Here is a 27,149-nt window from a genome sequence, read left to right as displayed (position 1 = left end):
AGTTCCATATGTTCTTCAATTGTAGAAATGCTGCCCTTGCTTTGCCAATCCTCGCATTTACATCTGCATCCGATCCTCCTTGTTTATCAACGATGCTTCCCAGGTATGTGAATGTTTCCATCTCTTCCAGAGTTTCGCCATCAAGTGTGATTGGGTTGGTGTTCTTCGTGTTGCATTTGAGAATCTTGCTTTTTCCTTTGTGAATGTGGAGGCTTATCGATGCAGAGGCTGCTGCTACATTTGCTGTCTTCATCTGCATTTGTTCGTGTGTATGAGAAAGGAGGGCTAGGTCATCTGTGAAGTCCAAATCATTTAATTGATTCTGAGAAGTCCATTGTATTCCGTATTTCCCTTCAGATGTCGAATTCTTCATAATCCAGTCAATCACTAGAAGGAAGAGGAATGGGGAGAGTAGACAGCCTTGTCTGACTCCGGTCCTTACTGGAAATGCATCTGTCAGCTGTCCTCCATGCATGACTTTGCACTGTAGTCCATCGTATGAGTTTTGGATAATGTTGACAATCTTTTCCGGAACTCCATAGTGTCGAAAAAGTTTCCATAATGTTCTCCTGTCCACACTAACAAACGCCTTCTCATAGTCAATGAAGTTGACGTATAGTGATGAGTTCCACTCAACTGATTGTTCAACGATGATCCGTAGTGTCGCAATCTGGTCTGTGCACGACCTATCCTTACGGAATCCAGCCTGTGAGTTCGAAGTTAGGCGTCTACTGCTTGTAATTGCTAGTTTCTTGGTCTTCCTTTCCTTCATCTTGTCCAGAGTTTCCATAGAGATCCATTCCTTATGATGATGCTTCTCAGGACCCACAACCTCCTGACACGTTGAAGTTAATGCTTCTTTTATCCCTTTCCAGTTGTCCTCCAAAGTAGTTTCTTGTTCTTTCAGTAGATCCTGTAGAGCTTGGAACCTGTTGTTGAGTGTTATCTTGAATTCGTTGAGCTTGTCAGCATCTCGAAGGAAGGCTGTATTGAACCTTTGTAGTGCTGTTTGTCCAGTTGTCCAGTGTTTCTTTAGCTTCAGTCTCATCTTGGCCACAATCAGGTAGATGGTGATCTGAAGCTATGTCAGCTCCTCTCTTGCTTCTCACATCTTCCATTGTCCTTCGGAATTTTTGTTGATACAGATGTGATCTATCTGGTTCTCTGTGGTGTGGTCCGGTGAGATCCATGTAGCTTTGTCTATGCGCTTGTGTGGGAATATTGTGCCGCCTATAACGAATTTGTTGAATGCACATAGATTTGCAAGTCTCTCCCCATTTTCATTTCTCTCTCCTAGTCCATGTCGTCCAATTATATCTTCATATCCTGTTTTGTCCATTCCAACTTTAGCATTTAGATCTCCCATCAGGATGGTGAGGTCCTTTCGTGAGCACTTCTCTATAATTGATTGCAGCCTTTCATAGAACTGATCTTTATCATCGTCGTTGCTATCATTGGTGGGTGCATAACATTGGATAACGTTCATTGTGATCCCCTCCTTCTTTGTTCTGAATGATGCTTTGATTATCCTGGGTCCACGAGATTCCCATCCTACAAGTGCATTTCGTGTTTCTTTGGACAGCATTAGAGCAACTCTCTGAGTGTGTGGAACATTTTCCCGTTCGTGACCGGAGTACAGCAGCATCTCTTCTGTACCTAGCCATTGTTGTCCAGTTTGTGTCCAATGGGTTTCGCTGATTCCGAGTACTGCCAAGTTGTATCTTCTCATTTCCATTGCTATTTGGCTGATCTTTCCTGTCTCCCACATTGTCCGGACGTTCCATGTACCTATAAAGAGTGTTGTTCTGGTTGTTAGAAGGTGCATCGGTCTCGTGACTTCCGAAGAATTTCGGCTTTCATCATGAGGCGTCATAATTATTCCTTCAACTCCCAGGGCAGAGTTTAAATGGTTTGAATTATTTTTTCTGGTTAGAGTTTTTTAGCGAGTTAGCTTTTCTACGGGATGGGGTCGCTAACCCATGCCCAACCCTTCTCATTTACCCGGGCTTGGGACCGGCAGTAACTCTAGAAGAGCTACAGGCGGAGTTAATAATAATAATAATAATAATAATGGGAAAACAATTTGAAACCTAATCACTCTGGATAATAAGCTAATATTATCAGAGTAGGTTTAAGGTGAGAACAAACTGTTTTTGAATACACAAAGGAGGTTCGAAATGTATTGCGCTAATATATCACATAGTTCCGATAATCTTCGTCTTCTTATTGCACTATCGAAATAACCAAGGCCCCAGTTGTTATTTTGGTTTCATTTTAAACTAATTGTTTCCAATCCCTGGGATTTTTTTATGAAAAAAAACAGTTTCATTTTTAATAGCTTCTACATGTCCGGTGCCTAACTAACGTGGAACTTTTCTGTAAATTGTGCACAACAGTTCTTGTAAAAATAACTGTTTTCTTTATTCCTACTTGTGTAAATTAAGTAGTATATTTTATATTTCACTGATTTTCTTCAGCGTTTGCAAACCGTATTGCCAGAAATCAGTTGTTGAACTTTCATTAAGATATATATGTGCAGATTCATAAATTGAAAATAGAGATTTTGGCTTAGTGAATCATTTAAAAAAGAAACCAAACCTCAATATACAAACAACCTAGATGGGCTTACAACCAGTCGCTAATGGCATTTGAAAAAAACTGTACTGATTGTTATTGTCCTAATCATAATGAAACTATGGTAGCAGAAAAGTAAGTAACGCAACGTATAGGCTAGCATAAAATTAAATTGATCAACGTTGAGATAACAAATAGTCAATGCTTGATAGATATCATGGTAAAACCATCAGTACATGATCCGATAAACACAAAAAAAATGCAATTTAGAAAGTTTGTAACTGTCTTTATAATATTACAAAAGTAATTACGGCAGAACACACAACATCAACATAATCTTTATCCGTTTACATTTAATTTCTAGAAAATTTACAATTCCGAAAGTAGCCATAATAATAGTTTCAAAGTAACGATTTAAATTATTCTGTCATTGACCCGATTTAAAGTGAACTTTTCCTTATTCCAATAATAAAAAACACTAATTGGATGAAAACTTTCTTGAGAAACTGATGAAAATAAGTAGTTGCTGAGATTAAAATTTATGATCATCTTGAATCAACTTTAGACTTTCAATCTATATATTTGTATACTATTTATCAATATTCACATATTTCATTGCGTTTAACTCCAATTCTACTCTTATCAAAAAAATTCGATAAATATTTTATGGAGATCATGAACCGATCAATGTTAGACCACTATTGTGAACTTGAAAGCCCTAGATGGCCCTTTCATCTTAGTACGCGACTCCTCAGCACTACGCATCCTTGAACCCGCACACGAGACTGAATATCCAGGTAGTTTACTACGATGGATATTGAAGGATTTAACTGTTAACAGTGGGTAAGTAGACTCATATTTCTCATATTGATTTTATGTGTACCAAGTGAAAAATTAAAATGCATTTACTACTCTCATTTATGCTTTCATTAGTCATAAAACTAGTGTTGGAATTCTTTATAAACCCTATTCACCAATAGACAAAGACCGCCTTAACAAGAGAAAATTGGTTTATAAAGACGCATATCTATTTGGTGCCCTCTTATACCAATGTTTATGTGTTTAAGTAAAATAAAATAAACCAGAAAAATAAATTTAATCCCAAAACAGGTGGAACAGATATCGCATGAAAACGAAGCTACGTGGCATTAACAATTGCACATTGGTGTCATTCAATATAAAAGCGGCTACGTTTGCAATTATATTGATTTCAAGTTTGGGTAGAAATTGGATTAAATAAACCTACAAAATACTTTACACGTAACTTCTGTCTAACGGAAAAATATAATATTAATGTCAATAATAATAATAACTATTATTATAGGGTAACAAAAATACAGAACTTCATCACTGACTACTTCAAAGGGTTAAAGATATGCTTCTAAAGATACTTTATCATGGAACAAAAACTTAGCTCTTTATGCATACATAAACCATAAAGGTAACTTTAAAGCCTTCCTCTTTTCCGTTTACCTTCACGATCCCAAGTTAGGACTTGACTCGTGATGCAGTTTGGTGATTTCCGTAATGTATATCCGATCCACATCCAACATCTTTTCCTAACCTACCCTTCAGATGGAAGCTGATTTGTTCTCTCCCACAGTAGACTGTTGCTGATAGTATCCGGTCAACGGACGTTGAATATCTTTAGTAGACAATTGTTTACAAATACTTTTACTCAATTGATGGTGTTTTTGGTAGTTCTCGAAGTTTCACTTCCGTACAGTAGAACTAATTGTCTTGACGTTCGTATTGAAAATTGTGACTTTTATTTTGGTTGACAGACAGTTGTTTTGAGTTCCATATGTTCTTCGATCGTAGGAATGCGATCCTTACTTTGCCAATCCTCGCCTTTATATCTGCATCAGATCCTCTTTGTTCACCAATGATGCTTCCCAGGTACGTGAATATTTCCACATCTTCCGGAGTTTTTCCACCAAGTATGATTGGGTTGGTGTTCTCCGTGTTGTATTTGAGAATCCTGCTTTTACATTTGTGTATGTTGAGACCTAATGATTCAGAGGCTACTGTTACATTATTTGTCTACGTCTGTATTTGTTTGTGTGTATGAAATAGGGGGAGGGCTAGGTCATCTGAGAAGTCCGAATCGTCTGAGGTTTCCATTGTATTCCCAGCTTCCCATCAAATGTCAAGGTCTTCATAAACCAGTCAATCACCAGAAGAAAGAGAAAGAGAGAGAATAAGAAGCATTGTCTGACTCCGGTCCTTACTGGAAATGCATCTGTCAGCTGTCCTCTATGAACAACTTTGCAGTGTAGTCCGTCGTATGAGTTCCGGATAATGCTGAAAATCTTCTCAGGTACTCCATAGTGTCGAGAAAGTTTCAATAATGTTCTCCTGTCCACACTAACAAACGCCTTCTCATAGTCGATGAAGTTGATGCATAGTAGCGAATTCTACTCAATTGATTGTTCCACAATGATCCGTAGTGTCGCAATTTGGTCTGTGCACGACCGCTCCCTACGGAATCCAGCCTGTCGATCTCGAAGTTGGGCGTCTACTGCGTCCTTTATCCGGTTGGGCAACACTCTATTGAGAACTTTTCTTGGTACTGACAACAGTGTGATTCTTCCGTAGTTCTCACATTTGCACAGATCTCCTTTCTTTGGTATCTTGATAGGGTATCCTTCTTTCCAGTCCGTTGGCACTTTTTCTTCCTCCTAAATCTTCGTAAATAGAATGTGAAGCAGGTTTACATTTACTTCTATGTCTGACTTTAGTGATTCAGTTGGTATACTGTCAAGTCATACTGCTTTCCCACTCTTGATTTGTCTAATGGCGGTCCTGGTTTCTTCGATCGCTGGTGCAGTGACATCTATAGAGTAGTCTGTGTATGAAGCTTCGATGTCCGGTGGATTCAATCGAGCTGGTCTATTCAGTAGTTCCCAGAAGCATTCTACCCTTCTTTTCCTCTGTTCTTGAATCCCGGTGATTGTCTTCCCTTCTTTGTCCTTGACGCGTCTCTCTTGCTTTCTATATCTCCCTTCTACTTTCTTCATTGTATCATATAGTTGTTTCATATTCCCTTCTCTAGCAGCTTTTTCCGCTGTCGTTGCTAGTCTGACCATGTATTTCTGTTTGTCGACTTTAATGCTCTTCCTCACTTGCTTGTTTGTTTCTGTGTACTCTGCTTGCGCCTTGACTTTCTCTGCTCGTGTTCGACTGTTGTTAATTGTTGTATTTTCGTTCTTCCTTTCTTAAATCTTGTCCAGAGTTTCCATAGAGATCCATTCCTTATGATGATGCTTCTCAGGACCCACAACCTCCTGACACGTTGAAGTTAATGCTTCTTTTATTCCTTTCCAGTCGTTCTCCAAAGTAGTTTCTCGTTCTTTCAGTAGATCCTGTAGAGCTTGGAACCTGTTGTTGAGTGTTATCTTGAATTCGTTGAGCTCGTTAGTATCTCGAAGAAAGGCTGTATTGAACTTTTGTAGTGCTGTTTGTCCAGTGTTTCTTTAGCTTCAGTCTCATCTTGGCCACGACCAGGTAGATGGTGATCTGAAGCTATGTCAGCTCCTCTCCTGCTTCTCACGTCTTCTATTGTTCCAATTTTGTTGATGCAAATATGATCTATCTGGTTCCCTGTGGTGTGGTCCGGTGAGATCCATGTAGCTTTGTGTATGCGCTTGTGTGGGAATATTGTGCCGCCTATAACCAGTTTGTTGAATGCACATAGATATGCAAGTCTCTCCCCATTTTCATTTCTCTCTCCTAGTCCATGTCGTCCGATGATATCTTCATATCCGGTGTTGTCCATTCCGAGTTTGGCGTTCAGATCTCCTATCAGGATTGTGAGGTCCTTTCTTGGGCACTTCGTTATGATAGATTGCAGCCTCTTATAGAACTAATCTTTATCGTTGTGGTCGCTATCATTTGTGGGTGCATAACATTGAATAACCTTCACTGTAATTACCTTCTTCCTTGTTTTGAATGATGCGTTGATAATTCTGGATCTAAGAGATTTGCATCCTACAAATGCTTTTCGTGCTTCTCTGGACAGCATTAGAGCAACTTCCTGAGTGTGTGGAGCATTCTCTTCTTCGAGACCAGAGCACAGCAGAATCTCTCCCGTAACTAGCCTTTGCTGTCTAGCATGGGTCTAATAGGTTTCGCTGATTTCAAGTACTTCCAATTTGTATCTCCACATTTTCATTGCTATCTTGACTGGTCTTCCCGGTCCCCACATTATCCGGACGTTCCATGTACCTATAAAAATCATTGCTCTGGTTGTTAGAAGGGGCAACCGCCTCCTGACTTCCGAAAAATCTCGGCTTTCGTCATGAGGCGTCATAGCTATTCCTTCAACTCCCAGGGAAGTTTAAATGGTTAGCGTTTTTCTAGCGAGTTAGTTTTTCTATGGATGAGGTCGCTAACCCCATGCTCAACTCTTTTCCTTAACCCGGGCTTGAGACTGGTAGTAACTCTAGAAGAGCTAGAGGTGTAGTTTTCTATTCGCATATCTTTGTGTTAATAGTAATATCGATTTGTATGCATTGGTTGATTGGATCTTCCTATCGATCTTTTATTTATCAGTCTCTTCTGGCACATGCGCATCCCGTGACGAACTCCGCGATACTTACACCGAGTCACCAACGTTCTCATTATCATTGGTTCAACATCATTACCACTCTCCCGAATAAATTATTCGTATACTCACTCATCCAATTTATACTACTTTATGCACAATATACAATAAACATTTGGTACGATTCATAACGGCATCAATATTTCTCTCACCCATACCTATTCTCATCATTAATCTAATAATCTCGTTTAAAATTCGATAGTGGTCACCTCAACATTAACAATTTTGTGTTATCTTACTACCCGACATTCACATGCTATAACTTTAAACGACATACTTCACCTTAGATCTGGTCATCCTTTTGGATGATTAATTTGGATATATATAATTGTAGAACCTGCAGAGGACTTGATGAAAACAATATTCTTCGTTCATGTATTAGTGTTTTAACATGATGGCGATTGAAATCAATAAACTAAACACTTAAATTTACAAAGAGTAGACAACATTTTGCATTCTATAAATCCGATCATGTTTCATATAGTTTAGTTTTGTAATGAATTAATCACATATGAAATAATGAAGTCCTAACGAACGAAATGGATCTTATTATTCAGGGTAGCATGGATCAGTCACCAGGAAATTAGATGTACATACATCATGTTGATGAGTCCCGATAAACAAAAAACCTAGGTAACAATAACATTCCTTCAACTTTCCAGAGTTATTCAAGACCTCTACAAGCAACTAAAATCATATCAAAATTGGTAGGGAACAAAAAACTAAGCACTGTTTATTTCAATATATATTACAAAAATTTTCAGCATATCAAACAATTTAAAATAAACACGGTTCATAGGAAAAAGATTAAAAAGTGGGTAGACAGATTAATTGACAAAACGACAATCATATTACTTCCCAATTGTTTACCATTCCATAAATTAATTTAAAAAAAGTAAGTTAAGGCCAAATATACTCTGATAGTAGCATAATAACAATCTGGAAAAATACCATTATGTTAAATATAAATACTATAGAAGTAGTAATAATAATAGTAGTCCAGATGAATTAGAAAGACAAGGTTTAATTGGCGAAAGGTTCTCTTTCTGCTAAGTATTGTTATTTGGTTAAGCTACTTCTTTTCACATCCTTTTGTATCGTATAATTTCTAAGAAAGAACCATTGTTTTATGGAGAGTTTCTTCACTGGTCGATCGATTACCGCCATCACCATTAATAGTAACATTCGTGGCACCAACGTCAATCACTGAAAGAGATCTATCCATATTCAATGTAACAACTGCTATAGGAGTCTGATGAACAAGGCAAAAAACAAAAGTATAGAACAAACACAAATAAACATAAAACAAAAGTTATTTGGGAGAAAAAAGAAAGAGAACCAAACAGTTCGTTGTCTATGGTAGAGACGATTTGCAGCTGAGGTAGTTGATGTAGTCAAAATTAAAATAGCTATCGACTATCGATTTGGTGATTTTTTGAGCTATATATATCTCACTAAATGACTAAAGTTGAACACATGCATCATATAATTCCGTCTTAGTGATCCAGTAGCATTTTTCTAGCTGCGAAACTTCCACTCGATTCTTAGAGGAATTGGGAATGAACAATGCTGAAGAGTCGCATCATAGAATGGAGTAAGTGTATAGTACTTCTTGATTTCCAATGGTTCTCTAGGTGATGCCGATCTGTAATGAAAAATAACTTCATACTGATTTTTGTCCCCTGAACTAGCTACTTTTAAATCTGAAGCTTTTAATCCTATTTTCGGCAATATCAGTACATAGTTTAAATAGCAAAGACATTTTTATGTTATTTAAGAGGTGCCAGAGCATATAAGGATATAAAAAGTGTCAGCAAGAACACGCAAACACATTCCAAGTTTTCGGGATGGAATAATTCGGAAATTGTAAGGTAATTTTAAAAGAGCGTAGTTAGAGTGAACGCTAATAATATTGTCGAAAATGACAACAAAAGCTTCTTAGTTAAAATACTTACTTCAGTGAAGACAGCATAACTAAAAGTTGATCTGTCACTACTAATACTTTTCCTAATTTATCCCTTGTTCACATAGAGTTTTATAGACAAATAAGTAGAGGAGATAGGAGCTTAATCTAAGACTTTTTGTAAACCGATACATTCATAGGCAAGCTTGAAAATCGAATTCTAAACAATCCAGTATAAACATTCAATCCAAACTGTTAGTATATATTCACAATAAAAAAGACAACCTCACGAAATAATCAAAGAAAACCGTAACCATAAACTACAAATATGTTAAAACACTTCAATAAGCTGTTCAAAATACACAAGAAAAATAATTTGAGGAAAGGATATCGTTCAGTGTACTATCATGAACAAACTTTCCAAACAGTTCCTATACGCAAATATTAAAAGCTGAATGTAATTAAAATTATAGCAATATAGGGTAAAACGAACATCAACAGGAAAAAAACAGAGATGTTCTATCCAAATCCTATGCTGATCATGAACTAGCCTTAAAATTCAGAAAATTATTACATCCCTATTTCACAACGTTATCAAACACCATATAGAATTAAGTGGGACTGACAATGAAACATGAGTTTGAAATGATTACTGATTTACGGATCAAGATAACATGAATGGAAGTATTCTAGATATGTCACACATTACATTTTACAAAGAAAAAGGATTTTCTTTCGACCTTGATCATTAATTACTACATTGTTAGTAATAGCGATAACATATTGACATCCGACTCTAAGGACTATAATTATACCCAATATAAAAATTATGTTTAGTGTACCTACCTGATGTAACTGAAAACTAGGTTACTGAACTAATAAACTAAACTATGTAGACCACAATCACAAAAAGTTAATAAATAAACGTTTTTGCAATATTGAATTGTTACCAGTTGAGTAATTCAAAGTGTATTTTCCTTTTTCTTTGTGAGTTATCAAATGGATATGCCTAAAACCCCATGTTAATGCCGAAACTGGGAATCAAGCTTTGTAGATAGTGCACCGAATCTCAACTTGTTACTCACTAAACTGTTGAGTCCAGATAGAAAACAACTTGTTCGATAGGTGTGATATTGGTTTTAAAGGTTTGTATTTTTCTAATAAGACCTATAATTATAGACAGTATCACAGAGTCGTCGAGAGTGCACAAACCCCAACGGAGACTGATCGAATGCACTCCTTAATATCAACAATGAGGAAATAAATAATTTCACACTATCAGTTATTCAAAGCCAGGCAAACGTATAACCGTCACTTAAGGTGGGTGCAATCATTATACTATGTAAAAATTATTCTATTAAGAATACCCAGTCACATTTAAGACTGGCAGAATAAATCACCAACAAAATCAAGGAGAAAAAGCTTCACAAAACGACTTTCGTTAAAGAAGTTGTGCCAACAATATATACCACAACAATGAACGCATTAACAATGAAAAGAAGCTGAAAGACGGAATGTTATTTCTTCTTATCCAAACAAAGATAGAGAGATGAGAAGCCACAGAATAACCAAAATCTAATTATGTTCATAAAATGATATTCAAGCGAAAAAGATATATTTCTTGGAAAAAAAAACAGACAACATCATAATGCGTACATGATCAACATACCCTTCTTGAACGCCATACATGAATAAACCCGAACCAAATCTAAGTATTTTAACAAAAATAAATACAGTAATTTACACATAGGATTAATTATATATTAAAATTGGAAATAGATATAAATATCACTTAGAATTTATTAAATATTATACAATGTAACAGTTGATCAATTGATAATTTCAACAACAGGAATATATTTAAAGAAAACTAACCTTTATATTTCAAGTCAAAGTTTAGGTAAATAGTAGTTCGATTATGAGTGTGCTAGTCAAAGTGTTCAGTACTACAGAAAATTCGAAATCTCTTTCCCGGTCACCATCAGTTATTCTGAAGTTTACATTATCCAATGAAAGTGTTCTTGTCTGAGTTAGATAGTTGAAATCATGAGTCAATAGCTCAATCTCGTGGATTGGTTAACGTTAGACTTTACCACCGTTGGATGCCGGCCTGATCAGTGGTCCTTGTGTGCTTTATTAAACAAACTGATTAGATTGATGGATATAAAATTTACCATGGAACATGAAGTCGAAGATAAATTCCATTTCCTAGATATTGGAATTAGACGAACATCAGTGGGTACATTACAAAGATACGTTCATCGCAAAAACACTTGGAGTGGACTATACCTCAATTACTACAGTTTCTGTCCATTGAGTTACAAAAAGGGTATTGTACGAACCCTTTTCGACCGCGCACACAAAATCTGCTCAAATGAGTGTCTTGAAGAAGAAATGGCTTTAATCACCAAGTGCCTACGTGAAAACGCATACCCGAAGAAATTCATCCATAAATACGCAAACACCAACCGTCAAATAAAGTATAATCGAGTGGAAAAGAAAACATGCTTCTTATACCTGCGTTTCAAAGGAGATAAAATCGCTGGAGTAATTAATCACAGACTTAATTCTGAGTTAAAAGCGACCTATCCAGCAGCTAATCTGACAACGGTGTGGGAAACTAACTGCTCACTCAAACAAGCTAAAATCGACAAATCCTCTTTTCTCAGAAGCTCCAACTGCATTTACCAATTTACATGTACATGCCAAAGCACATACATTGGAAGAACCGAGAGAAGAGTACGTGTTCGCATTTCTGAGCATGTTCCTAAGAAACTGAGGCTGCGGTGGACCAGGGCTCTCAACAGTGCGATAGCTCGGCATTTACTCGACACTGGCATTTCTCATGCCTTCAAAATCATTAGCAGACAAAGAAGTACAACCGCTCTCCGGTTTGCTGAAGCGATCGTGATAAAAAACTCAAACCGGATCTATGTACTCAAAAAGAGACAGTGATAAACTTATTGCTACCCTGGTAATCCGTTTTCTTGTTTTATTTTTTGATATTAGTTTTATTTTGGTTAATATTTAATTTTTATTATATTCCTCTTCCCTTACCCAATTCTAAAACCACCCTTTCTCTCACACAATTCCGCTCACTTGTCTCTCTTAATTATATGAACTCTCCAAATTTCATTTCAATTATTACGTAACCCACCCTAATTGTTTTAATTACATCTAAAATTATCACATATTTGATCTTATCTGTCTTTGAACTCCACTCAACCATTACGCCACCCACCCTTTATGCTTCCTTCATTCTAATAACCTCTGACCTTTCCTTGCACATATATATGTAGTTACCATTGATGACCTTTTGTTATTCCAATCCTTTACATTCAATTATGTCCATTGTTCCATACTATTTATTACCCCAATGCTAAAACTCTAATACATATTTGGTTGTAAGCAGCTGATGAGAAACCACGAAATATAATGAATTCATACTATTCTGCATCAATATTTATTCTGTCTTTATTTAAATTCATAAAGGGAACTAACTGTATAAAATTACTAAAATCTTCACAAAACCCCATTCTGAGTTAGCTTAATTGTGAAGCGCTTAACATCATTAAGGACAAGATCATCAGTGACTTCTACCGGAAGTTTGTGCTGATGATTTTGTTCAAAAGAACAATGAAAGCTCCACGACCAAATCACCCAGCTCAAAGAATAGAACTCCACTCAAAGTAAAACCGAGTACATAAACCCCTTTAAAAAGCTAAAACATTCTTAAAGACAAAACAAGTCTCCTGATATTATTGGGATATAATTTTCAGCAACAGACATTAAATATGAAACCCAATAAAAATTACTCTACACGTAGTGTGCTAACAAAATTTTCAAAAAAAACCAACAACAGATAGCACTATTTCTATAAATTGTCATTCATTTAATCGAATAGAGATACTAGTGTTACTCTTACAGAATATTTGTGAATGGATTATTTCAGTCAAAAATGAATTGATAGTCTTTAATAGTTAAAAAAAACAAATAGAAATTATGATGTAAGTATGAAATTCAGTTTGCTTGAATATAAGGTTTCCTAAAAAGATTAACAGTAGGGTTTTTGGTACTTGTTATAAAAAGGCTCAACTGTGTCAGGGATTATGTCTGGTGTAAAAAAGCCTCATGGTTTGTTCATTAAGGGTTTATTCTATTTTTTCCTAATAACATTATCAGAGAAAACTTCGAAAAGGAGAAATCAAGTACATAAGCCTACAATTATTATTATTTATCAATCATTATGTTGAATTGAATTTAGAAAAAAAAAGAATAATACACGATAAAACTTACCAAGTAAAATACAAACCCCAAGTAACATGCGAATAATAATCCCATACCTAAATACACAGCCCAATGATGCGGCAGACGTGCTTTAATTACAACACTACCCAAGAATAAATTAATTGACACAACTGCTACGGATATTAAATTAGCAACAATTGAAACCGGACTATAAAAAAGGCAGTAGAAGAAAGAGGAACAATCACAAACAGTGAAGTGCAAAAAATAAACAATTGGTTACATTATACAAGAAAATGTAGTAAAACTTGAATGGACAGTAAAAAGATGCATGATTGTGACAATGATAAATCATACTTTGAAAAATAAGTAGTAAATACAAACTAAAAAAAATTGATTAGCATGCTTTTATGAAGAAAAATTAATGAGAAACATTTACAAACAACCGATGACTACAATATAACTGCGATAAGTCACTACGTTCGGGGTGAGATGTGACTTGAAACTACAAATGTTAACATTTTCTAAACAAAAACAGGACTCAAGTTGCACGAAATTTATTTGGTAAGAGTATATCATAGGGGTTGGTTCAAAGTAATCCCGATGAATTTGCAAGCAGTTCTTAGCCAGTCAGAAAATGTATTTGTAAATGGATAGTTTATGGAAGAGAGAACAATAATATGTAAACAGATTTTAAATAATTATTGAATCCATTAAAGTATTCTACAAGTTACTCTGTAAATCTAAAAAAACGATATATATATATATATATATATATATATATATTGTTATATCGAGTGTGTCTCTCTGGATGCCCTGTTAATACATATGATGTGATGATTCCTGCCAATCAGAGAGGAGTGAATTATCGATCGGAACAATGATACACAAAAAACCGTATGAGCAATCTTGAGTACTTATCAGTCCTGCTACCTGCATAGCCCAGCCAGTTAAGTCCTGAACACCAATAACAGCATTTGCAATATGAATCATTATTCTCAAACATACCGGGTTTATATACCAAACAAACTGACCACATCGTACCATAAAATAGAAAATAATATTTGTACAAGATTTGGCCAAATGTGGCTGTGAATAGGGGGAACAGTAATTAATGGACTAGGGATAGCTCAAGAATGGTAAATCGTATAGGCCTATAGGTCAAAATAAAGCTTATAATAAGAAGGACACGAATATGAATAGTTAAGCTACTTAACAATTGTACAATAGGAAATATACATATCATACTGGTCTATAAATAGTTCTCAAAGTTACCATTCATAAATCGCTTCGGGATATTATATATATATATATATATATATATATATATATATATATATTATTTGTCATCTAGACCTTGTATAAGGACCTAAATATATTTTTAAGGTTCTCCATATCGTTCTTAGAGTCAGGTATTACGGGTTAAGTTTAGGAGTTCACGGTTAATGTTTCCACTACGAAGTGACATTAGCTACAGTGCGAAAATGCTTTTTAGCCCTATAGATGAATAGATTTCCCGTAAACGTTTAAGAGGAGCTACCTTAAATCTGATTAACTCATCCATAAACTCCAAGTAAATCAACAAATTAAAGCAAAGACTAGACAATTTTAGATCACTATTTATTGAAGTATAAAGAGATGAATCACATTAAACTGTCCATAGCTACATGATAGGCAAGCAGATATTCAGTACTGATCAATATCTATATGTCAAAGAATCTATTGTATCACGTTGTACCGGTAACACTTATAAACGCAATTTTTCCTCCTACTCAGGAGTAAACAAGAAACTGTACATTTTAGGTGTTGACAGTGACAAGTAATCATTTTAAACTTTGAACAAAATTTACTCGGTTTGGTAAAATAGATCAGTGAGAGGGGGGGGGGTGAAGACGAAAATATAATTTCATTTGATTCAATATAAATTACCAAAATCATTATTATCACCGAATAATGGAACATGAGTTCAATCATTTGGTAAAAAATTTAATAAAACTTAGTGACAAATTATCCAGAATGTAAAATAGTTATATGTAGTCGCATGCATTGTTCATTCCTACCTTTTTGTAAACATGAGAAAAGGGTAGTTTGTGCTTTGGAAGTAACAAAAAATAAGTGTTTATTCTTTTTAAACGAAAAAAATCAAAAGGCAATTATTGTACAAGAAATAGATTTCATATTCTTAAAGATGTATAGTCGTCCCAATAAATAAACGGACTAAGATTGTGAGGACTTTATTTCACAAAATTTAGATAAAATCAACCACATCTCTTGTAAAACACTGCATTAGCTGTTCGAATGCACTTTTCATATTTCAGTCCCCATTGTTAGAAGCAGCCTTTAAAATCATCAGAGGTCAGATTCTTCATTTGTCTTGTTGTTTCACATTTTATTATGTCACTTGCTCTGTGATTCCAGCTTGGCGTCAGCTTTTGCTTAGCTGTTAACGACTTTAGGACTATTTTTAAACATAATTTCTCGTCCCTGTGTGCTCTACTAGAATAGTATTCATAGATATTTGTCCCATAATTCGACTCGAAATAGGCGACTGGAAAGCATAAGAGACCATACATATTTAGTGGTTTCATCAACACGCCTCTCCAAAACTAATCGCCTTGATAGCTCAGTTCGTGTATTTACTGGACAGATTATCTATAAACTATCAGAAATGAAGAGTTTAGAAATAACCTGACACCTTATACTCGCTTTTTATGATGATTGTATTTTTCAAAAAGGAGATAAATCAAGAATCAAGGAAGACTTACTGCGACCTTATCATCAAACAGAAACCACAACTCAATAGTGAGGTTATCAACAATACTCTAACAGAGGGCTTACTTCAGTGAACGTCATAGGCTGGTCTATTCAGTCGAAAAACGGGAATAGCCCAACCTCTATAACAAACATAATATATTATAAGTTATTCGCTTTTAAGTATAAATTCTCTAGGACGAAATCAGTTGTACTTGTTTAACTGTAGCCTTTAGTTCGGTTTCAAAAGAAAATATAAATTTCTACTATCTGATTAGTTAAAATTTACAATAAAATGTTCATGATCATCAACCAACTCGAAATGGTGGTATAAATGTTTAAGCGTATAGTTTCAACAGCTTAGCTTAAGATATGGACCCAGTTACAACCAGATTTCCAGTTTAAACAGCCGGATGGTAAGATCGGCTATTATACACAACGTGGTTTTAAAAGGAAAATGAAAAACGTACACCAGTTTGATACAGGAGTACTTAATCATCTCTGGACACGTTGCTCCAAAGAAGACTTCCTTCAAAATAATCTACACAACCAAAGGGACTGGATCAAAAGGAAGTCGAATCAAAATCTTATGCAGTACTGAGGCGTTAGTGACCCACTAATTAAAGCTGAAATGCTGCGCGCAGAAACGATAAATTCAACCTCTCATCCTTCCATGACCTTAATTCCCTTCTCCTGTATGTTTCGGCCTTATTTCGTCTGATAATTTTGTACTTTTTACAGTTATTATTATCATTTACCAAACTTTCATTATTATTCAGTTGTTATTAAGACCTTAACATTTCTCTTTTTTTCATATCTGTCAAATGGACAATAATCTCTAATATTTCTGGCCCCTGAATGCCCTGATACGCCCGAGAGTGAGAAGAGTTTGCTCTCTCTCTCTCTCTCTCTCTCTTGAAACGCTCTCACACAGCCACATGTATACAGCCACTGACAGTGAAGTCCTATTCACTGCCTTCTCGTGGCATTACTGTTGTTTACGAAATTGAGAGGACGAAAAGCGAATGTCCGGCGTTCTAACTGGATTGGTGGATATGGAAGGTTCACCTAGGGGAGTTGGAAAACCCTGATTCCAAACCAGTGGTGCACATGGGCTTCAGAATCCTGAGGGAACAAATGGCGTACGAACCAATCGTCGGTCACCGGTTACCATGGGACTGCATCATCTTACATCGCTCCACTGCCCTGTGGATTAGACCTTCAGGTCAAAGGCTCCAGATGTGGCCTCCTAAGAAAACCAACTGCTTCGGTCTGGGCACCTGGTCAGTAACACAGACCTCATACAAATCAATGATAACCTCTATCGGCTTCACTGTTATTGTGTGGCGCATATGTATGTGGTGCCTCCTTGTACCAATCTTTATGTGTTCAAGTAAATAAATAATATAGTTTCTGACCGGCAAATCATTTTCATCCTCTTATTCTTCTCTAACCATTCGATCATCATGCAACCTCCTTTTGATATTTAAAATCTCGAGTCATTTTATGATGTGATCTCATCTACTTTTCTACATACTTGTATATTTATCAAACAACTATGAATACGAAGGTAGAGTTTGAGTATATGGTTTAATCGAATTTTTTCTCGACTGAATTCTCAATACTTTCAGACTATATTTATTTAACTATAACTCATTGTATGTAAGTGTCATACATCTTGAACAAGGAATAACGTGTTAGAGTTGTTATGTTTAACTGTGAAGCTTTCGCTATCCTTCTGGATAACGTTATCAACACATACTTTATGAAGAAATACATATAAGATAACAAAGATTCAAGTATTTTTAAAAAAAGAAAAGCAAGGTAACTCACAGAGAATTTTTAAATTCTGCCATAATTGATCTACTGCTAGTGAATGTTAACAATGGAATAACAGCAAATGGTAGTTGAACACTCATTAGTACATTTAAGAAATCATTCATTCCAGTTAAATCTTCAATGCCTGTCCCATAGATAATATATGCATATATGTATGGTATAAGTAAGAAATTACTCATAGATAACTCAAACAATCATTATAAAATATAAATTACTTTATCATCGGTTAAATTTTTATGCAAAATCAGTAAAAGAAGCGTGACTTATTCCATATTGGTTGATCAGTGAGTAGTAACAACCGATGTGATATTTGTTTGGTGCTATGTTAGTTGAGAAAAAAATTCTATCCATTAGATTGTAATATGATTTTAAGTTTTAGTGACTTGACAGTGTGTACATTGTACTTTAATATCAGGTAGCTGGAGACAGTCAACAGCAAAACCTAGGACTTGGGTTTCGTATGATGTGGCACTTGTCTGCAAGATATATCTGTAACCTTGAGAGAACGGATGATCCCTGATGAATTGAGGAACTATACAAATATGACATTCATCACCACTCAGTGACTACTCAAATTTAGATATTTCAGTCGTACAGGAGACTAGTAGCTGCTCAAATAGCTTGGTAGTAATTTCTTACGATATAAAGTTCAATGATTCGAGTTCGAATACTCCAGGGAGTGTCGATTTCCTGACATGACTTGCTGACAAGCGCCAACTTACAAGACCTAGGTTCAAGGTTTCCTGTCGACTACTTCCAACCACCTAACACTTTTGAATCTATGTTCCACGTTAGCCGACACTCGTTAGCAAAGCATATTTAAATTTTGGGAGAGCTCATATTCTCAGTAGGATGAAAACCCATATAAATGAATCCCAAATATGATCCACTTCATAATTGATTAACTTTTTCAAAAAGTAGTTACAAGGACAGGTTTTAGTTTCATGAAAAGTGAATTCTTTGGGAATCCAGTGATTAAATAAAAATTGATTGCTCAAACTGAAATAGAATGGGCAACATTCGAACATACAACCCAATAGATGAAAGTTCATTACCTGTCAACTATCAAGTCACCGCTAAAAAGATCACCGAATTCTCATGAATTTAATAATCTATTTCGTTTAAAGTATACATTAAAAATAAAAATACAGGATAAAAACTAATGTTATAATTTAAGAGTAGTTCAAGAATACATATAAAATTCTATATTGGTATAGTTTCTACTAATATTGAACTATCGGAATGTATTGGAAAGTGTTAAGTCGGCTTACAGTAAACTCTATCAGAGCCTCCAGAGGCTCATAAAGAGCCCAACCAATCAGTGATTAGTTAGAAGCTATGCTACTAAAATAATGAGGTCCTGATTGGCCGTTTGACATACTGCTACTATGGAATCTCAAGGTCTTTTAATTACTATAAAACCCCTGTTTTTCTGTACATAAATGAACCTTGTAGTAAAGTGCTTCTCTGATACTCGTATCTTCTCTCTGGTCTTCAAGTTTCTGTATAGTTCTAGCTCGGGGATCCGAAACTAGCTTAGGGAAGCAAATATAGCGTTCACAACCGGCCAGATATAACAGAAAGATTTTCAGAAATAATATATTACGCAATTAACTGAACATAAAACAAGAAACAATCTAGAATTTCAATTACAGTTATTTACTTAACTAACATAATAATAGAAAATAGGTTGTATTTACTTTTTTAATTAAATATTAAAACTACCTAGATTAAAATATGACTATCAACCAAACAAAAATACAAATAAGCATAAGTTGCACTAAATAGAGATCTAACGAAAAAAATATGTCAAGTTGTCTTTGGCTTCTTGAAATGTTCCACTTATCAACAAAGTTCAATCTATGAAAGCTAGCTGAAATGAAACCAGTGTGAATAAATGCTCTGTATTGAACATTTTACATAGTCTACATAAAAATCTGAAATTACGGGCAATTCCGAAAACATACATAAGAAAGTAACACTTCACGAACGTGAATATATATATATAATTACCTCTAAAAACAGTCGTTAAAATAGTGGGCAAAATAGCTATAGAACGCGTTATCAACACTCGTTGCCAGCGTTTCCATTTTAAGTTTAAAAATCCTTCCATAGCAAACTGTCCAGAATATGTCCCAGTCATTGTAGACGACTGCCCAGCAGCCAATAAACCGATAGCCCAAATAAAAAGACACGCGAGACCAAACTCACAACCTAAAAATATTCCCTTGATGATAAGATTTGTTTAAAAAATAAATCACAAAAGAATATTCACTATGATAAAGGTAGAGAATAATAAGTTAACTAAATACTCATAATTATAACTTTGAAAAAACAATTAAATTAGTTAAATAAGCAAAGAAACTACTTAAAGGATTAATTATTTAGCATGTTATATACCAAACAGTCTGTAATTGAACGTTTCTCTTAACTAAAACATTTATTTTTATTATAAATAGTTACTATGACATGAAAAATTCTTGTTGGACAACTAACTAATCGAAATCATAATTTAGAGTAGAAAATTTGTAAAATGGCTTTCCCCAATTGTAAATTTTAATCCACAATGTAGTAATATTTCACATACACATACAAGTTAATCTACGTCGGCTAGAAAGTTTTGCGCTGAAAATTAAGTTGAATAGACAATAAATACAATCAATACTAGAATTAAATACTGGCTACAAATAAAATAACAAATTACACTGTCAATCAGTGCTTCCATCAATTAGTATCGAGTTGGTTTAACCTGCTGAAGATCAGTTTGAATGACTATACAACTACTTATTCCAACCATTGGGTTCAACTTTTTTTTATCAAAGTAACCAACCAGAAAATAAGTATACATATATATAACTATCAAAATAAGAAATCAATATCATTTTTGTAATATGTTGAAATATGAAACTAATATTTACTTTAGTCTGTAATCAGATTAATTACAAATTCCAACAATTTCATGAATCTATTTATCAAACAGAGAAATACATATCTACAGTATTAACAGTAGTAATTCATAACATACTATCAAGGTAACCATGAAATTGACCGTTGAACTAATGTGAAGTATCAAGACCACTATTCTCTACTTGTTATGTGAGTCGGCAATAATAATCATTTTAGAAAATCAATATAATTTCAGTAAGAATGACCTGTAACTCTGTAGTTGAAGGTCAACTAATTTTGTTATACAGCTAAATAAATAGAATCAACGTGTTGTATTAGATGTACTCAATCTTCTTTAATCTCCAAATAAATTAACGTGCTTAACAAAATTAGTGGATTATTTAGATTTGAGTGAGTGAACTAGATTTCAATTTATTGTTACTGACCTGGGTAAACAGAAATACTTAATAATAAAAATATGAACAATAGAGATCTGTTCACCTAATTCAAACCATATTTTCACTTTTCAACCAGAAAAATTCAACACGTTTACCAAACTCCGTCTGACTAAAAGTCCTTCAAATAACTATTTCGATTCAAAAGCCAGAACCATATGTACAAAAGAAATATGTTCAACCGCTTCTCCTACCATAGACAACGTCAAATCCAATCAATCAGTAGTAATTTTAACTATAGAATGACCTAATCTGACTAATGTACATACAACCTTTCTTAGTCAAATATAATTGTCTTGATTATTTCTATTCACATATCTTTGTAATGATAATAATAATAATAATATCGATTTGTATGCATTGGTTGATTGAATCTTCTTATTGATATTTAGGAAGGTAATTTATCAGTCTCTTCTAGCACATGCGCATCCCGTGACGATCACTGCGATATTTCCACCGAGTCACCAACGTTCTCATTATCACTGTTTCGATATCATTAACTCTCCCGAATAAATTATTCGTACACTTACCACTCACTCAACTTTATTAGTCCTCATCCAATTCATACTACTTTATGCACAATATACAATAAACATTTGGTACGATTTCTAATGGCATCAATATTTCTCACACCCATATTTATTCTCACCATTAATCTCACAATCTTGTTTGAAATTCGATGGTGGTCACCTCAACATTAACAATTTTATGTTATCTTACTATCCGACATTCACATGCTATAACTTTAAATGACATACTTCACCTTAGATTTGGTCATCTTTTTGGATGATTAATTCGTATATATATAATTGCGGAACCTGCAGAAGACTTATTGAAAACAATATTCTTCGTTCATATATTAGTGTTTTAATATGATAGGGATTTTTAAACATTTAAGTGAGAATAATAAATCAGTTTACGAAGTCAGTTTCTGAACACAATAAAAGCGATTAATTTTGTTTACTCAACACACATTACGGAACTGATGGTATAGAAAGTTTAAAAAGATAAATTGTCTCAATCGAATTATTCAATGAATAGAAAGTTTAATCAAATATAGGACTTTTCATAACATAATCCAAAGCAATTCAGTAAATACAAGCTCATACACGGAATTATACTTATAGTCTAAGTATCAATCATGCCTACCTAGTTCCCCAAAAATGACTATATGAAAATTTTTTAAACAACTCAATAATTATATTTAGGTTTAGTGGTTAGTAATAGAATAAGGAATACGTGCTTCTTACAAAATGTGACTTGTTAATTGGATACGTTTGGTTATTAAATGCTCGTCTTCGATCATATAGTTGAAAATCGAGTATAAACTATTAAAATTCCCTTATACTTACTTATGTGAAAGTATATAACATTATAATCATAAGTAAATAAATTTTCAGTACAGTAACTTAACTTACTCCTGTGTACAAATCAACACTATTTGGATCAAAACTAGAAGCCTGGAAAAAAATTGAAAATACAGCATTTTTGTAAACGAATACTGCAGATTATAGCGTAGCTCAAACGCATGCGAAAATCACAAAAGCAATATCAACATTAATAGCATCTCTGCCAAAAAATTATTGGCTAACATAAAACTGATTAGAAAACTACGAACGACAGGAGTTTAGTGAAAGATAATCATATGGATTATGTTATCGATTAAGATATTCAAAATCGACTAAACAAGAGTTGTACAATATGAGGTTCAATCGCCTACCTCAACGTATGATGTTCTTGAGATGGTGGAAAAGATTTGTAGCACAGGTGGGTGATTTTGACGTGGGTTTGTTCTCTGAGCTGGACGATGAAAGCTCCACGACCAAACCACCCAGCTCAGAGAACAAACCCACGTCAAAAACGTATGATGTTCGCCTATCCGAGAGTAAGTTGAAAGTAGGTTGGGAGTGACTAAGTCAAAACGCAGCATCAGTCCGCGATTGTTGAACTGAGCCATGTCAACAGATGCAGAAAACCAGGTTAGGGTTCACCCGATCATTGTTATCAATGGCTAGAGACGTTGGATGATATAGTCGAAATTTGCCGCAGTGGCATAGATGCATTAAATCACGATCTTCCCGTCAATATTAAGTTTCACAATTATTTTATCTTTTTCATTCTGTAAACTCATTTCTCCTCGAATTATATTGTTTATTTTTAATCTTTTATACTACCACTGATACTATTACTACTTCTACTACTCTGGAGTTTGTTATGACAGTTTCATCTCGCTGTTCTAATATGGTGTTACAATTTGAACCAATGCACATGTGTTAGATTCTACATTGAGTATGAGTGACTGAGTACATTGTGAGGTGATTAGTCGTAGTTTATAATCAAAGATTTTAAGTAATATAACTTAAAATCAATTTCAGTGGCGTAAATAAATACATTAATTCTTTACCTTCATTTGAATTTCGAGCTCAGTACTATCCAGTTTGTCTTAGCATTTGATTTCATTAAGTTATTCTGAAAAATAATTTTGAAGCTCACTTTTCTATTACCGTAAACCTTACTTTTTTCCCTATGCTTTTCATCCCTTTATTTTTCTGTTTCAGAATACTGATGTGAAAAGGAAGCAATATAGATCCACAAACATTTGTGTGCTATTGAAGACTGTTTACCTTTGACTGATTGGTGTGATTGGACAATAATCAACTATTCACAAACTAAAGGTCACTGTTAACAATTTTACAGGGGGAGTTTTTGAATTTTGTTTTAAACCCTGTTGAATTGTTAAACGCATATAGTAATACAGTGCTACATAATTCAGTTTACTGATGTATGCAAATGACACGAATATCGATAACAAGAAAGCAGACTTAAAATACCACGCTAAATCGACAAGAGTATGGGCATTTAATATCATATGTATTTGAGTTCGGGATGTTAGACTGACGATTTAATACAACATTAAATACGAAAGCTCAATACAGAAGTTAAACAAAATTACATTTTATTGTTTGCATAGTCCCAACATAGTACCTTTTAGTATAAGTTTTATGGAGATTATTAAATTCTCTCAGTTTGCGTCACTAACAGATCTTAGCTAAACAACCACCCAAAATCAGGAAGCACTTGAAAACTGTTTCGTCCTAGTATGGGATTTCTCAGCAGTGGATATCCACAGCCTAGCAGCCGATAATCAAATCCATGACCTTCAGTCTCACTAGTGAACAATTAAACTCTAAACCACTGAGCTGGAATATAATTTGTACATCTCTAAGCCCAATCGATCTGCGATATTTTATGACCACAACCTATTGCCTGCAGTGGATAACTGTTCTATACTGGAGATGGTTGAACTATACTAGCGATGGCTATTCTTATGAATACGATTCTCCGTCATACCAGTACACTTTAAATATCTATAACTTTACTGTAAAATATATTCTAGAACCAGAAATGTGTAATTTCCTCCTTTATTTCAAATAAACTTTTGGCAACCTGATCGAATTTAAGGCTCACTAATCTCATCAACTGCGCAAACATTAAAATAAATGTTCATATTTTAGAGTTGTTTCGAGTGACTGGTTATGTATGTTAACTGAATATACCAGCCCAGCTTTGTGAAAGGCTTACAATATACCACGAAATTAGTTAATGCAAACTGCAAGCGGAACTACATACGGTGATTAGTACATCTTTTTATTGTCTGTCGTCTGAAGAAACGAGGGGCAATCACAATGGCATTCATCCATCAAATATATTATGCGACAAAAAGCAACTTCATGTGAGTAAAACTGCTCAAACATGTTTGTGGATAAAGAAAAATGATAGCTAATTGCCACTGAAGACTATAACCACTTACATTTTAAGTGTACACACAACGTGGATTTACTATAATACTGGACAGCTTGTACTAAAAACTCTTTACCGTGATCAAAGAAACGGTGCCACATAGAGCAATCATTACTATTATTATCTCAAAAAGCAAAGCGCTTATTTATGACCACAATTATATAAAAATCTATTCTCGTCATATGAATATTTGATTGAGTGAAATCTGAAGACTTCCTAACAAACACATATACAAACACAACGTTGAGGGGTTATACATTAGCACACCACACAATCAGACGATTAGAAAAACAAACAGTGAAACAATTAGCATACAAAGCTGTTTTTATAGTTAGTTTATACCGATCATATGTCAAAGAGAAAAACAAAATATACACATATCGATTACTAATTACAATCAGGAATAATGATCAACTTGAAAAAATATCGAACGACTTAATAAAGTGGAAATACGAACGTTTTATTGGATTTTATGGCAGTTCACTAAATATTTGCTAATACCGAATACTGCTTCTAGTTAATAAGTATTAATACACCGTATAAGTAATAATATATTACTTAGGCTTCCAGAAATTCACACTATTTCTCCTTCAAGTGCTTTGATCCTTTATTTGGATTTGCACTTCCTACCATACGCACAAAATTCTATGTATTTCAGTACAAATGAGATGTAACTCACGGTTAAGTGTAGCACAAAGTTTTGCGTTATGATGACCAAATTTACGGGTCTTGAAAAGATTTCACAGTACTCAGTTCTAGTTAAAAATCTGAATCTTTATTGTTGTGTATTTAATTTGGCTTAGAACTTGAATACACAAATAACTTTGACAATGCAGGTAATGAGACGTATAGAAAAGATCACAGATAAACAAGATGAATTAAACGAAACAGAATATAAAAATCCATTATCTCCTTCATTTAAGGTGAACTCTATGTTTGTAAACTATCACTTTCATGATGACAAACTCTGTAAGAGGTTTTTAAAAATCAGACATGCACCAAATGACCTTTAAGGACCTGGGCAAAAGTGCTGGGACACTTGGATTTCAATATAAAAGCGTAACTACTGATGCCTCAATGATAAGCCGATATACTAACAAAGACTTGGAAAATGCAAGTGAACTTAAAACAGAGGAATCCATCAGACCATTATTTACAACAGTTGGACTGCCTGAGACTAAAATTCTTAAATTCTATGGAACACTTCTCAAATTTCGGACGTTCATGAAAGGATCTTAAGGTGAATATCGCAGACAGCGATGGTAACGACGATCAATAACTTACGCGCCTATTATACTACTCTAAAGAACTTGCTAAAGAAGCAACAGAACATTGTTTTATTGCTAGAAAATAAGGAGTAAATCAGAGTCATGAATACTTACATAACCAGTTTCATAGGCTGTATGATACTATAGAGGCATTTTTTGCTGAGCTATTAATCGACCAATCATAAGAGGAGGACGACGTAACAGAATTAAAGAGCTTAATATGATAAGTGACTAACTGTAAGATAACTTATTCCCAAAGCAAACGAGATGCAAAATACTAACTATGGATAAATAAGTTCGTAATAGTGTTGCGCCCCCAATATGGAGAGTCCGATCTCCCTCTCGAAATGCTGTCACATGGCCACGCGTATATAGCCTCTGTTAGGGAAGTCCTACTCGCTGCCTTCTCGTGGCGGGAGTGTTGTTTACGAAATCGAGAGGACGAAAAGCGGATGTCCGGCGCTCTAACCAGGTTGGTGAACACGACGGGTCCACCTAGGAGTTGGAAAACCCTGATTCCAAACCAATGGTGCACATGGGCTCCAGTACCCTCACGATGCTCCACTGCCTTGTGGATTAGACCTTTAGGTCAAAGGCTCCGGGTGTGGCCCCCCAAGAAAACCACCTGTTTCAGTTTGGGCACCTTGGTAGTATCACAGCTCACACACAAATAAATGAAATGACAATATCTACTGACAGTACTATTCACGCTCCTATTAAATGTCAGACAATTCAAATTATTATTATTATTATTATTATTACTTACCTCGTCACCTATTCACTCCCTTTTATTCTCGATTTGTGTATCCTCACTTTTTAAC

The 27,149-nt window shown here is 34.7% G+C and overlaps 1 protein-coding gene across 2 annotated transcripts in view; it reads right to left on the bottom strand.

Moving 5' to 3' along the window:
- Positions 1–7,892: 7,892 nt before the first annotated feature.
- Positions 7,893–27,149, bottom strand: part of Smp_099850.3 (putative divalent metal transporter DMT1B) — a gene marked incomplete at its 5' end in the record, with an annotated part of 52,953 nt that continues 33,696 nt past the window's right edge. Inside the window, 6 exons of one of the 2 annotated variants that reach the window (XM_018794944.1) lie at positions 7,893–8,432; positions 10,753–10,791; positions 13,380–13,539; positions 17,913–18,042; positions 19,932–20,145; positions 22,678–22,719. In XM_018794944.1, coding sequence (XP_018649306.1) covers positions 8,289–8,432; positions 10,753–10,791; positions 13,380–13,539; positions 17,913–18,042; positions 19,932–20,145; positions 22,678–22,719 — 729 coding nt within the window. In that variant the 3' untranslated portion in view covers positions 7,893–8,288. Of the gene's footprint in view, positions 8,433–10,752; positions 10,792–10,985; positions 11,215–11,257; positions 11,292–13,379; positions 13,540–17,912; positions 18,043–19,931; positions 20,146–22,677; positions 22,720–27,149 lie in introns of those variants that run through there. The other variant, XM_018794945.1, reaches the window with a different exon arrangement.

Source organism: Schistosoma mansoni, chromosome 1 (assembly GCF_000237925.1).
Source record: "Schistosoma mansoni strain Puerto Rico chromosome 1, complete genome".
NCBI lineage: Eukaryota > Metazoa > Platyhelminthes > Trematoda > Strigeidida > Schistosomatidae > Schistosoma > Schistosoma mansoni.
Note: the sequence above shows the minus strand (reverse complement) of the source record. Positions and strands in the feature narration are given on the sequence as shown.